This window comes from Neopsephotus bourkii, unplaced genomic scaffold, assembly GCF_033783945.1.
Source record: "Neopsephotus bourkii isolate Nb327-2 ecotype Australia unplaced genomic scaffold, CSIRO-AGI_Nbou_v1 NB_943, whole genome shotgun sequence".
Classification (NCBI taxonomy): Eukaryota; Metazoa; Chordata; class Aves; order Psittaciformes; family Psittacidae; genus Neopsephotus; species Neopsephotus bourkii.
Genome location: NW_026901437.1, coordinates 30628 through 42093, shown reverse-complemented (window position 1 = coordinate 42093; position 11466 = coordinate 30628). Strand labels below are relative to the sequence as shown.

The 11466-nt window shown below is 68.6% G+C and overlaps 3 protein-coding genes across 3 annotated transcripts; 2 read left to right on the top strand and 1 right to left on the bottom strand.

Moving 5' to 3' along the window:
* Positions 1 to 2349: 2349 nt before the first annotated feature.
* On the top strand, positions 2350 to 3832 carry INO80B (INO80 complex subunit B). The gene is made up of 5 exons (XM_061358512.1): positions 2350 to 2454; positions 2531 to 2717; positions 2828 to 2946; positions 3051 to 3232; positions 3344 to 3832. The coding sequence occupies exons 1-5, from the start codon at positions 2409 to 2411 to the stop codon at positions 3809 to 3811; spliced, it is 1002 nt and encodes a 333-aa protein (XP_061214496.1). The 5' UTR covers positions 2350 to 2408; the 3' UTR covers positions 3812 to 3832.
* A 1188-nt stretch (positions 3833 to 5020) lies between these two features.
* Positions 5021 to 6685, top strand: WBP1 (WW domain binding protein 1). Its single transcript, XM_061358510.1, has 4 exons — positions 5021 to 5116; positions 5195 to 5297; positions 5380 to 5541; positions 6040 to 6685. The coding sequence occupies exons 1-4, from the start codon at positions 5054 to 5056 to the stop codon at positions 6582 to 6584; spliced, it is 873 nt and encodes a 290-aa protein (XP_061214494.1). The 5' UTR covers positions 5021 to 5053; the 3' UTR covers positions 6585 to 6685.
* A 228-nt stretch (positions 6686 to 6913) lies between these two features.
* Positions 6914 to 11277, bottom strand: MOGS (mannosyl-oligosaccharide glucosidase). Its single transcript, XM_061358505.1, has 4 exons — positions 11072 to 11277; positions 10766 to 10986; positions 8724 to 8917; positions 6914 to 8646 (listed from the first exon to the last, which is right to left on the bottom strand). Exons 1-4 carry the CDS (start codon positions 11103 to 11105, stop codon positions 6948 to 6950), a joined length of 2148 nt encoding a protein of 715 aa, XP_061214489.1. The 5' UTR covers positions 11106 to 11277; the 3' UTR covers positions 6914 to 6947.
* Between the last annotated feature and the right edge of the window lie 189 nt (positions 11278 to 11466).

The following is an 11466-nucleotide window of genomic DNA, read 5'->3' as shown; positions in this document are numbered from 1 at the left end:
ACCCCCCCCCCCCGCATGCACCGGGACCCCATCACCACCAACGTGCAGCCGGTACTGGGCGCACTGGGCCCCCCCCCTTTGCCTCGTGCCGATCACGTGCCCGGTGCACGAGGGTCCCGCTCCCCCCGGTACATCCCGGTCCTCGACCCTCCGAGCCCCCCCCCCCCCATCCCGGTCCTGGGGTCCCCCCGTGCCCCGCCTTTCCCGTGCCCCCCCCTCCGTGTCCCGTCCCTCCCGCCCCGCCCTGGCTCGGTGCCGGTGCCGGTGCCGGGGGCGCAGGCGAGCACCGGGCGGTGCAACGGGAAACACCGGCTGGACCGGAGGCGGCGGCGGGGCGGGACGGGCCGGGGCCGGGGGGCACGGGGCCGGTAGCGGTACCGGTACCTGCGCGGTGTCGCCCTGGCAGAGCATGGGGCCGGGGGGCACGGGGCCGGTACCGGGGGGCACGGGGCCGGGGGGCACGGGGCCGGTACCGGGGGGCACGGGGCCGGGGGGCACGGGGCCGGTAGCGGTACCGGTACCTGCGCGGTGTCGCCCTGGCAGAGCATGGGGCCGGTACCGGGGCTCCCTCCCGGCGGCTCCTTCAGTGTGAGCCCGGGGTGAAGCGGGAGGGGGGGGGGGGGCAACCGGAGCAGCGGGGCTGGCACCGGGTGGTGCGGGCGGGACAATGGCGGGAGTCAGTGCGGGAGCAGCTGCGGGACACAAGGGGGGGGTTGTGTGTCCGTGTGTGGTTTGTACACGTGTGTGTCCGTGTGATGTACCCGTGTGTTGCTGTGTGTCCATGTGTGATGTATCCATGTGTTGCTGTGTATCCGTGTGTTGTGTGTCCATGTGCGGTTGTGTGTCCGTGTGTGGTTTATACACGTGTGTGTCCATGTGATGTATCCGTGTGCGGTTGTGTGTGCGTGTGTTGTTGTGTGTCCATGTGTTGTTGTGTGTCCATGTGTTGTGTGTCCATGTGCAGTTGTGTGTGCGTGTGTGGTTTATACATGTGTGTCCATGTGATGTATCCATGTGTTGTTGTGTGTCCATGTGTGGTTTATACATGTGCTGTTGTGTGTGCGTGTGATGTGTCCATGTGTTGTTGTGTGTCCATGTGTTGTGTGTCCATGTGTGATGTACCCGTATGTTGTTGTGTGTCCATGTGTGGTTTATACACGTGTGTGTCCATGTGATGTATCCGTGTGTTGCTGTGTGTCCATGTGTTGTTGTGTGTCCATGTGTTGTGTGTGCATGTGCAGTTGTGTGTGCGTGTGTGGTGTATCCACATGTGTGTCCATGTGTGGTTTATCCATGTGTTCTGTGTCCATGTGATGTATCCATGTGCGGTTGTGTGTCCGTGTGTTCTGTGTCCATGGGTGATGTACCCATGTGTTGTGTGTCCGTGTGTGATGTATCCACATGTGTGTCCCTGTGTGGTGTACCCATGTGTTGTGTGTCTGTGTGTGGTTTATCCATGTGTTCTGTGTTCGTGTGTGGTTTATCCATGTGTTGTTCTGTGTCCATGTGTTCTGTGTCCATGTGTTCTGTGTCCATGTGTGATGTATCCATGTATTGTTGTGTGTCCATGTGTTCTGTGTCCATGTGTGGTGTATCCATGTGTTGCTGTGTGTCCATGTGTTCTGTATCCATGTGCCGTTGTGTGTCCATGTGTGATGTATCCATGTGCCATTGTGTATCCATGTGTTCTGTGTCCATGTGTTCTGTGTCCATGTGCGGTTGTGTGTCCATGTGTTGCTGTGTGTCCATGTGTTCTGTGTCCATGTGTGGTGTATCCGTGTGATGTATCCATGTGCGGTTGTGTATCCATGTGTTGTGTGTCCATGTGCTGTGTGTCCATGTGTGGTTTATCCATGTGATGTATCCATGTGTTGTGTGTCCATGTGTTCTGTGTCCAAGTGTGGTGTATCCATGTACGGTTGTGTGTCCGTGTGTGGTTTATCCACACGTGTTCTGTATCCGTGTGTTGTTGTGTGTCCATGTGTTGTGTATCCATGTGTTCTGTGTCCATGTGTGGTGTATCCATGTGTTCTGTGCCCATGTGTTGCTGTGTGTCCATGTGTTCTGTGCGCACGTCGTGCGTGTGCACACATGTGTCCGTGTGTGTGCACCAGGGAGCAAGGAGCCGGCACTGAGCTCCTGCGGGGCCGTGCTCGTGCCCGGTGTGTCCCGCCCGGGAACGCGCACGCACACGCACACACGCCCGTCTCCATGGCAGCGCCGCCCGGGCCCTTTGTCCCTTGGATCCTGTTTCCGCCCGGCCAGAGCTCCGCGTTGCTCACCTGCCCACTTCAAACATGGCGGCTCCAGCGCTTCCCCTTATACCGCAGTTACGGCATCTCCGGGCGGAAGTGGTCCGCCCGCAATCGTTTCCCCCAGCCGCGGGACAGCGGCAGCGGCAGCGGCGGATGAGCAAGGCCTGGCGGCGGGGCAGGATGGAGGCCGGCGGGCACGGTGAGGGCCGGGGGGGCACCGCGGCCCGGCGGTGGCGGATCCCGGGGCGGAGCTGACGCCTGTGCCCCCCCCACAGGCGCCGGGGCGGAGGCGGAGGCCGGCGGCGGGCACGGCTCCCATAGGAAGAAGCACAAGAAGCACAAGAAGAAGCACAAGAAGAGGCACCACCATGAGGCGGGGCCGAGCCCCCCCGCGCCGCCCCCGGCCAAGCCCCAGCTCAAGCTCAAGATCAAGCTGGGGGGGCAGATCCTGGGCACCAAGAGGTGAGGGGGGGCGGGGGGGGGCCCTGCCGGGCGCTGCTCCCACCCCTCGGCGCGGCCCGGTCCGGCCTCACCCCGTGTCCGTGTCCGTTTCCGTTCCCCCCCCCCCGCAGCGTCCCCACGTTCACGGTGGTACCGGAAGCGCCGCGCTCGCCCTCGCCGCTGATGGTGGTGGATGAGGACGAGGAGCCCGCGGAGGGGGTGCCCATTGAGCAGTACCGGGCCTGGCTGGGTGAGGCCTGGGGTAACGGGGAGCGGATGGGGGGGGGTTTGGCTGGGGTGGGTGCTGGGTGCTGGGTGCTGGGGACCCCCCCCGGTGACCCCATCCCGGTGCAGATGAGGACAGCAACCTGGAGCCCTCGCCCCTGCCGGAGCTGGACCCCGAGAGCTGCTTCCCCGCGCGCGAGGAGGAGGAGGAGGAGGAAGAGCGCTGGCTCGATGCCCTGGAGAAGGGCGAGCTGGACGACAACGGGGAGCTCAAGAAGGAGGTGGATGAGTCCCTATTGACAGCACGGCAGGTAAAGGGGGGTACCGAGGGGCTCAGTGTGGGGCTGGTCAATGGGGTGGGACGGGGAGCCCCAGAGGGGCTGTGGGGCCGTGGTGCTGACGGTGCCCCCTGTGCCCCGCAGAAAGCGCTCCTGCACAAGCAGCAGAGCCAACCGCTGCTGGAGCTGCCCATGGGCTACAAGGCGAAGGAGCTGACGGAGGAGATGCTGGTGAAGCGGGAGGAGCGGGCGCGGAAGCGGCGCCTGCAGGCGGCCAAGAAGGCGGAGGAGAACAAGAACCAAACCATCGAGCGCCTCACCAAGACCAGCAAGGCCAAGGTGAAGACGCTGCGGGAGCGCCGAGCCCGCCCGGCCCCGTGCCCCGTCGTGCATTACCGCAACGCCGCCGACCGCATCACCGTGTCCTTCCCGGCGGGGATGGCGCTGCCGCTGCTGCCGGCGTCGGTGCCGGCCGTGCCGCCGGGGCCGGTGCTCTGCGGCGTCGCCGGTTGTGGCAATGTGAAGCGCTATTCGTGCTCGCGCTCCGGGCGCCCGCTCTGCAGCCTCGCCTGCTACCGCCGCAACCTGCAGCTCATGGACGCTGCGGCTTAGCCCGGTGCTGGTGGATGTGGGGGCACCGGCGCCTCCGCCATGGACGTGGGGGGCAATGGGGTGGGGGGGGCCCGGGGTGGGTCCCGCGGAGGTCATTAAAGGGTGGTGGTGAAGGAGCCGTGTGTGGATCCACGGGGATGGGGGCGGGCATGGATCCCCCTCCTCACCGGAGCGCTCTGGGGCGCCCGGCTTTGCCCCATACCCTTAATGGGGCAGCTGCCACCCCCAAGCCGGAGGGCAGTGGTACAGCCCGGACCCCCCCCCAATGGGGCATCCTGGCCCCCCCAACCGGGACACAATGGTACAGCCCGCCCCCCCGGGACACAATGGTACAGCCCAGACCCCCACCGGGACACAATAGTACAGCCCAGACCCCCACCGGGACACAATGGTACAGCCTGCCCCCCCCCACCGGGACACAGTGGGACAGCCCGCCCCCCCACCGGGACACAATGGGACATCCTGGCCTCCCTACGGGACACAATGGGACAGCCCCTCCCCACGGGGACACAATGGTACAGCTTGCCTCCCCCCAGCGGGACACAATGGTACAGCCCAACCCCCCCCCCCCCGGGACACAATGGGACAGCCCGGCCTCCCCCCGCTCCCGCGCAGTGGTACCGCCCGCTCCCCCAGGGCGCGTTATGGTACAGCCCTTGTGGGCGAGGCACCGGCAAGGGCCCTACGGTACCTCCCATTGGCTGGGGTCCCGCCACGAAGAGATCGGCGGTGCTGATTGGTTGGACGCTGCGCCAATTACTAGCTTACGTATGGCATTGGTAGGGCTCTCCCGAAGGAGCTCCCTGAGGGCGGGCCCGTTGGGGGAGCGGCAGGGCTGCGCTCCTATTGGCCGGCTCCGTTGTCAGTCATGGCCGAGGGGCGGGGCTCTACGCGCGGTTGGCGGCAGCGGCCGCCAATCCGGTCGGGGGGCGGGGCTCAGTCCCTTTGTCTCTGTTGTTGGGCGTGACTGTGGGGCAGACGACTCCCGATTGGCGGAGGCAGGGCGGCGGCGGCGGCTCCGATTGGCTGAGGGCGTCGAGTCGGCGTCCGATTGGTCAGGGTGAGGCGGCAGCGGGCGGGTGCTGGGGCCCGGGCGCGATGGCGGCGGCGGAGGCTGCGGCCCGGGCAGCGGCGGCGGCTGCGGGCGCGATGGCGACAACGGCGGGGGGGGCGCGGCGGCGTCGGCGGGCGGCGGCGGGGGCCGGGGCCGGGACCGGGCCCGGGGGCGGGCTGTAGAGCGCCATGGAGCGGCCCGGCGGCGGCGCGGGGGGCTGGGCTGCGCTGCTGGGCCGGCAGCAGCCGCAGGTACCGCGGGGCGCGGCGGGGGGCCTAGGCCGGGGCCTGGGGCCTGCGGCCTCCGTGACCGCGCGTCTGTGCCCGCAGGCGCGGGAGCACTGCCCGGGCGTCAACAACCGGCCCTACGTGTGCGAGAGCGGGCACTGCTGCGGGGAGAGCGGCTGCTGCACCTACTACTACGAGCTGTGGTGTGAGTGCGGGGCCGGGCTTGGGGGGGGGTGCCCGGGGGGCCCGGCTGACCCCGCTCCGTTCCGCTCCGTTCATCCCCGTAGGGTTCTGGTTGCTCTGGACCATCCTGATCCTGCTGAGCTGCTGCTGCGCCTACCGGCACCGCCGCGCCAAGCTCCGCCTGCAGCAGCAGCAGCGGCAGCGGGAGATCAACCTCATCGCCTACCACGGGGCCTGCAGCTACCCCGCCTCCATGATGGACCTCAGTGAGTGACGGGCACCGGACCCGCAGCAGCCCCCCCCCATCCTCCTCCTGCAGCCCCCCCATTCCCTCCCACATCATCCCCCTGCCCTCCCCTTACCCCTTCCGCATCCCCTTTGGGTCCCCCCTGCACCCCTCTTGTCCTTCCCTGGCCCCTCACATCCCTCTGGCATCCCCTCAGTGCTCCTCGTTCTCCTTTACCCCCCATGTCCCCCCCATCACATTCCACATCCTCCCTAAGCCCCCCCCTTCCCCTCTTGCATCCCTCCCCTGCATCCCCCCTGCATCCCCGCACCTCTGCCCCAGGCCCCATTCCAGTTCCACCCCCCCCAGCACCCACACCCCATGGGGGTGCCCTGCCCTGAGCCCCCCCCTTCCCCTCTTGCATCCCCCCTGCATCCCCGCACCTCTGCCCCAGGGCCCCATTCCAATTCCACCCCCCCCAGCACCCACACCCCATAGGGGTGCCCTGCCCTGAGCCCCCCCCCGTTCCCCCACGCAGGGCTCTTGGCCTCCTTCAAGCTGCCGGCCTACGAGGAGGTCGCGCGCGGCCCCGGTTCCCCGCCGCCGCCGTACAGCCCGGTGCTGGCACCGCGCAGCAGCAGCCTCAGCTCCGAGCGCTGCAGCAGCTGCTCCTGCGGCTCCAGCTGCGCCACGTCCCCCAGCAGCACGTCCCTATCGGCACCGGCCACGGACGCCACCAGCACCCCCAGCGACGGCACCGGCACCGGCAGCACCGGCACCGCGGGCAGCTGGGAGCCCCCGCGGCTCCACGGCCTCTTCTCCTCCAGCACGGAGCTGTGCGAGGCGGAGGCGCAGCCCTGCTCCGACACCGACGAGGACGGTGCCGCGCCACGGGACCGGGGCACCGGCGGCACCGGGGAGCACTTCCGGCACCGGCGCCTCACCGGGGACTCCGGCATCGAGGTGGGACGGTGCCAGGAGGAGGAGGAGGAGGGTGAAGGCTCCCGTCTGCTGGGCAAGGCCGGCCCCACACCCCCGCCCCCCTGCAGCGATGGGCCCGGCTCCCCAGTGCTGCCCATCTGAGCCCGCCCCGGTGCTGCCCCACGGCTCCCCCCGGCACGGGGCGGCGCGCCCGGGTCCTGGACTCTCCTATGGAGCCCCCGGGGGGGCCCCTTGCCCCATCAGCTCCCCCCCCCCACACCCCAGCACCCATTGAGCCCGAACTGGTGCCCATGGCGGGGGGGGGAAACCGGTCACATCTGTAGCATTGTGTCGCCATTAAAGAGGTGTGGCTGTACTGGGAGCACTGGGGAGCACCATGGGTTGGTTGTGACCCCCAGGAAACGCACCCACAGGCCATGGAGACGGGGGGGGGGTAGAGGTTTATTACGGGGAGCCCCACAGCCCCCCAGGCACCTGAGTCAAGGCCGAGCCGCACCGGCACCATCAATAGTCCTCGGCCATCACCAGCACCACCAGCGCGGTCCAACCGGCGAAGGGGCGGCAGCCCTGGCCGCGCCCGGAGCTGTCGCTGTAGTGCTCCCATAGGAAGCCGCTCTCGGCGTGCTGCCGGTACACGTTGGCGATGAGGTTGTGCCGCAGCTCCCGGTAGAGCCGAGCGGCGCGCTCCCGCTGCGGCCCCTCGGTGCCGGCGTAGCCGTGCAGCGCCCGCAGCGCCAGGAAGTTGATGTTGAGCCAGACGGAGCCGCGCCAGTACGGGGGGTCGTGCTGCGTGTTGGGCCGCAGGTAGAAAGCGCTGTCCCTTGCCAGCGACCGTAGCCCAAAGGGCGACCAAAGCTGCCTCTCGCTGCGCATTGCGGCCAGCACCGCCGGCAGGCGCGGTGAATCCGGCCGCAGCAGCTGCAGCAGCACCGGGAACAGGCTCACGTAACCCAAGGCGTCCACAAAGCGCAACCGCGGCGCTTCCCGCACCTCCCGCACCAACCGCGGCGCCTGCCCCGGTGCTGCGGGCGCTGGGTGCTGCCAGCGCAAAGCCACGGCCGCGCTGTGGTTGCCGTAATCGGCGAAGGCGCCGAGCTCCGGCGCCCAATGCAGCCGCTCCAGGAGCTCGTTGTCGCCGAGCGCCCGCGCCGCGGCACCGAACGGCTCCACCGGTTGGCCCAAGCGCTCGGCCAGCGCCGCCAGGACGCGGGCGCCCAGCGCCATCCAGCACCGTAGGTCCAGGTGCCGCTCATGCGGGGACGGGTGGGAAGCACGGGGGTAATCATCGAGCCCCGATGCCAAGGTTTTGGGGTTCAGGAAGCGCTCGTGCTCGGCGTCGCGCCCGCGCCACCGGAAGCTCAGCGGCTCCGGCCCGGCTTGGGTGCGGTTGAACCACGCGTACCAGGCGCAGAGGCGCGGGAAGAGGCGCTGCAGGAAGGGCCGTGGCGCCGCCGGGAGCAGCCGCTCGAGCGCCAGCAGCAGCGTCGGGGGGTTCCCGGTGTCGCCGCGCTGCAGCACGAACTCGGGGGGCACCTTGGCCCGCGCCTCCTCCCCTAGGATCTGCTCCCGCGGGATCCAGCCCTCGGCGTTCATCAGGTCCAACCAATGCGCCAGCACCTCGAGGCTCAGCGCCGGGTCCCAGCGCGCCACCAGCAGCTGGTGGAAGCCCTCGTCCCATAGGAAACCGCGCGGGAAGAAGGAGCGCGAGGGGACGGCGGTGAAGAGCGCGGCTTCGGCACCGGGCACCGCGCGCTCGCCCGGCGCCGCCTGCACCAAGGAGCGCCCATGGAAGTACCCGATGCCGCCCAGCACCTCGCTGAGCGCCGCCTGCGCAAAGCGCTGCTGCGGGGCCGTGAAGCCCTTCCCCGCCAGCCCGAAGGTGGCCTCGAAGCGGTGCCGGAAGGCGGCCTCGTGCCGGGCCAGCGCCGCCGAGAGAGCGGCTCCCATGAGCGGCACCGGTGCCGGCGCCGCGCTGCCGGACTCGAACATCACCTCCACGGCGGCCGGCGGCTCCAGCGTCACCTGGTGCAGCAGCACCCGCCCACGGGGGGGGGCACCGGGGAGGCCTCCAGATGGGGACACGGCGAAGAAGCGGCGCCGCGGGCGCGCCGGTGCCGAGAAGACGGCGCTGGGGGTGAGGCTGCTCCGCACCAGCTCCGTCAGGCGGTGCAGGCCCGGGCTGGGCGCCTCCAACCAGTTGTAACTGGGGGGGGGGGAGAGGCCGTCAGGGATGGGGGGACACAAGGAGCGGGTGCACAAGGGGGCGCGGCGGTGCCGTACCTGGCGGGTTTGGGGTCCTGCGAGCCCGGCGCCGTGGGGCGCAGGAAGCGGAGGGTGAAGCCCCCCAGCTCCTCCGTTGTCCCCCTGACGGCCGCCAAACGGGAGCCGTTCTCCAGCCGCGGCTCCAGCGTGCCCTGCCCGTCGGTGGCCGCGTAGAAGAAGAGGGAGAGGAGGGCAGGGGGGGCGCTGGCGTTCTGTGCGGGGAGGTGGGAATGGGGTCGGGGAGTGGCGCAGGGACCCCTTGCATAGGGAGCCCCTGTGGGCAGTGCTGGATCTGTGGGGCAGTGCTGGATCTATGGGGCAGGGCAGGATCTATGGGGCTGTGCTGGATCTGTGGGGCAGTGCTGGATCTCTGGGGCAGTGCTGGATCTATGGGGCAGGGCAGGGGCATGGGGCTGTGCTGGATCTATGGGGCAGAGCATGGGGCTGTGCTGGATCTCTGGGGCAGTGCTGGATCTATGGGGCAGTGCTGGATCTATGGGGCAGTGCTGGATCTATGGGGCAGTGCTGGATCTCTGGGGCAGTGCTGGATCTATGGGGCAGGGCTGGATCTATGGGGCAGTGCTGGATCTCTGGGGCAGGGCTGGATCTATGGGGCAGAGCAGGGGCATGGGGCTGTGCTGGATCTATGGGGCAGGGCTGGATCTATGGGGCAGTGTTGGATCTATGGGGCAGGGCTGGATCTATGGGGCAGGGCAGGATCTATGGGGCTGTGCTGGATCTGTGGGGCAGTGCTGGATCTCTGGGGCAGTGCTGGATCTATGGGGCAGGGCAGGGGCATGGGGCTGTGCTGGATCTATGGGGCAGAGCATGGGGCTGTGCTGGATCTCTGGGGCAGTGCTGGATCTATGGGGCAGTGCTGGATCTATGGGGCAGTGCTGGATCTATGGGGCAGTGCTGGATCTCTGGGGCAGTGCTGGATCTATGGGGCAGGGCTGGATCTATGGGGCAGTGCTGGATCTCTGGGGCAGGGCTGGATCTATGGGGCAGAGCAGGGGCATGGGGCTGTGCTGGATCTATGGGGCAGGGCTGGATCTATGGGGCAGTGTTGGATCTATGGGGCAGGGCTGGATCTATGGGGCAGAGCAGGGGCATGGGGCTGTGCTGGATCTATGGGGCAGGGCTGGATCTATGGGGCAGTGCTGGATCTATGGGGCAGGGCATGGGGCATGGGGCAGTGCTGGATCTATGGGGCAGAGCAGGATCTATGGGGCAGGGCATGGGGCAGTGCTGGATCTATGGGGCAGTGCTGGATCTATGGGGCAGGGCAGGGGGCATGGGGCTGTGCTGGATCTATGGGGCAGTGCTGGATCTATGGGGCAGTGCTGGATCTATGGGGCTGTGCTGGATCTATGGGGCAGGGCAGGGGCATGGGGCTGTGCTGGATCTCTGGGGCTGTGCTGGATCTATGGGGCAGTGCTGGATCTATGGGGCAGTGCTGGATCTATGGGGCAGTGCTGGATCTCTGGGGCAGGGCTGGATCTATGGGGCAGTGCTGGATCTATGGGGCAGTGCTGGATCTATGGGGCAGTGCTGGATCTCTGGGGCAGGGCTGGATCTCTGGGGCAGTGCTGGATCTCTGGGGCAGGGCAGGGCCATGGGGCTGGGGCACCGGCGCGCTCCCGGCTGTAGCAGGAGGGGAGCAGGGGCTGGGCTGGGGGCGCAGCACTGGGGGAGCAGGGTCGCATCCCCAGCGGTTGGGAGGGAGGGAGCTGGAAGCTCCAATGCAGCCCCAGTCCCTGCCATGGGGAGCACTGGAGCAGCCCCTGTGGCCTTGAGCACTGCAGGGATGGGGCAGCCCCAGCTTCACCCCATTCCCATGGCCCAGCACCCTCATAGGGGAGAACTCCCCTGGATCCCACCCAACTCTTCCCTCTTCCAGCCTGGAGCCCTCATCCCATCCCTGCATCCCTTGGCCCAAGCTTCCCTGCACCCCTTTAGGCACTGGGGCTGCTCTGAGCTCCCCCCTTCAGGACCCTTCTCCAGGCTGCCCCAGCCCTGCAGCACCCCCATGGCCTCCCCATCCCCACCCCCACCCTCACCTCCATCCTCGCCGTCACCCTCCAGCTCCAGTCCCCTCCGTGCTCCCCTCCGGGGCTCTTCACGAACTCGGTTCTCAGCTCCACGGCCCCGTCCCTGATCTCCTGCGCCCCGAAGCTCTCCCCGTCGTGCATCACCCACCCGTAGCGCCCGAGCCCGTCGCTCTCCTCGCACGTGTGCCGCAGGCCGCCGCCTCCCTCCTGCTGCTGCAGCCACATCAGCCCTGCCGGCAACGGGCCCTCAGTGCCGTTATCCCCGCCCGGGTTCGGTTCCCCCCCACACCACCCCGGCCGCCGCTCTCCCGTTACCGGTAACGAGCGCCCTGGGGCTGCGCGTCTTCATCCCGAAGTACACGTTAGGCCGGTACGTGCCCCAGAACAGCCGCGGTGACCGGAGGGCGCCGGTGGAGCCGGGCGGCAGCGCGGGCGGGGCCGGGTGCGGGCTGACGAGGCGGGAGGCCGCGCTCCACCGGCTCCATTGGGCCGCAAACCACAGAGCGGCGGCGGTAGCGAGGGCCACGGCGGCCACGGCGAGCGCGGGGCGGCCCCGACCCAAACCCAGGCCCCGCCGCTGCTCTCGGGGCTCCCGCTCCCTCCGAGGCCCCCGCGGCCGCTCCCGAGCCCCGTCCCCGCCGCGCCGCCGCCGCTCCCCCGCCATGCTGCGGCGGCGCCGGGAGCGTCATCGCGGAGCGACGGGGCGGTGC

Excerpts from the sequence above, each read along its gene's own strand:
- INO80B (XM_061358512.1), top strand. The coding sequence starts at position 2,409 with ATGAGCAAGGCCTGGCGGCGGGGCAGGATGGAGGCCGGCGGGCACG. Across the intron at positions 2,455-2,530 it reads GATGGAGGCCGGCGGGCACG|GCGCCGGGGCGGAGGCGGAG; the intron begins GTGAGGGCCGGG and ends CCCCCCCCACAG. Across the intron at positions 3,233-3,343 it reads CCCTATTGACAGCACGGCAG|AAAGCGCTCCTGCACAAGCA; the intron begins GTAAAGGGGGGT and ends TGTGCCCCGCAG.
- MOGS (XM_061358505.1), bottom strand. The coding sequence starts at position 11,105 with ATGAAGACGCGCAGCCCCAGGGCGCTCGTTACCG. Across the intron at positions 10,987-11,071 it reads CCCCAGGGCGCTCGTTACCG|GGCTGATGTGGCTGCAGCAG; the intron begins GTAACGGGAGAG and ends CGTTGCCGGCAG. Across the intron at positions 8,918-10,765 it reads GGGTGACGGCGAGGATGGAG|AACGCCAGCGCCCCCCCTGC; the intron begins GTGAGGGTGGGG and ends CTCCCCGCACAG.
- WBP1 (XM_061358510.1), top strand. The coding sequence starts at position 5,054 with ATGGAGCGGCCCGGCGGCGGCGCGGGGGGCTGGGCTGCGCTGCTGGGC. Across the intron at positions 5,117-5,194 it reads TGGGCCGGCAGCAGCCGCAG|GCGCGGGAGCACTGCCCGGG; the intron begins GTACCGCGGGGC and ends CTGTGCCCGCAG. Across the intron at positions 5,542-6,039 it reads CGCCTCCATGATGGACCTCA|GGCTCTTGGCCTCCTTCAAG; the intron begins GTGAGTGACGGG and ends TCCCCCACGCAG.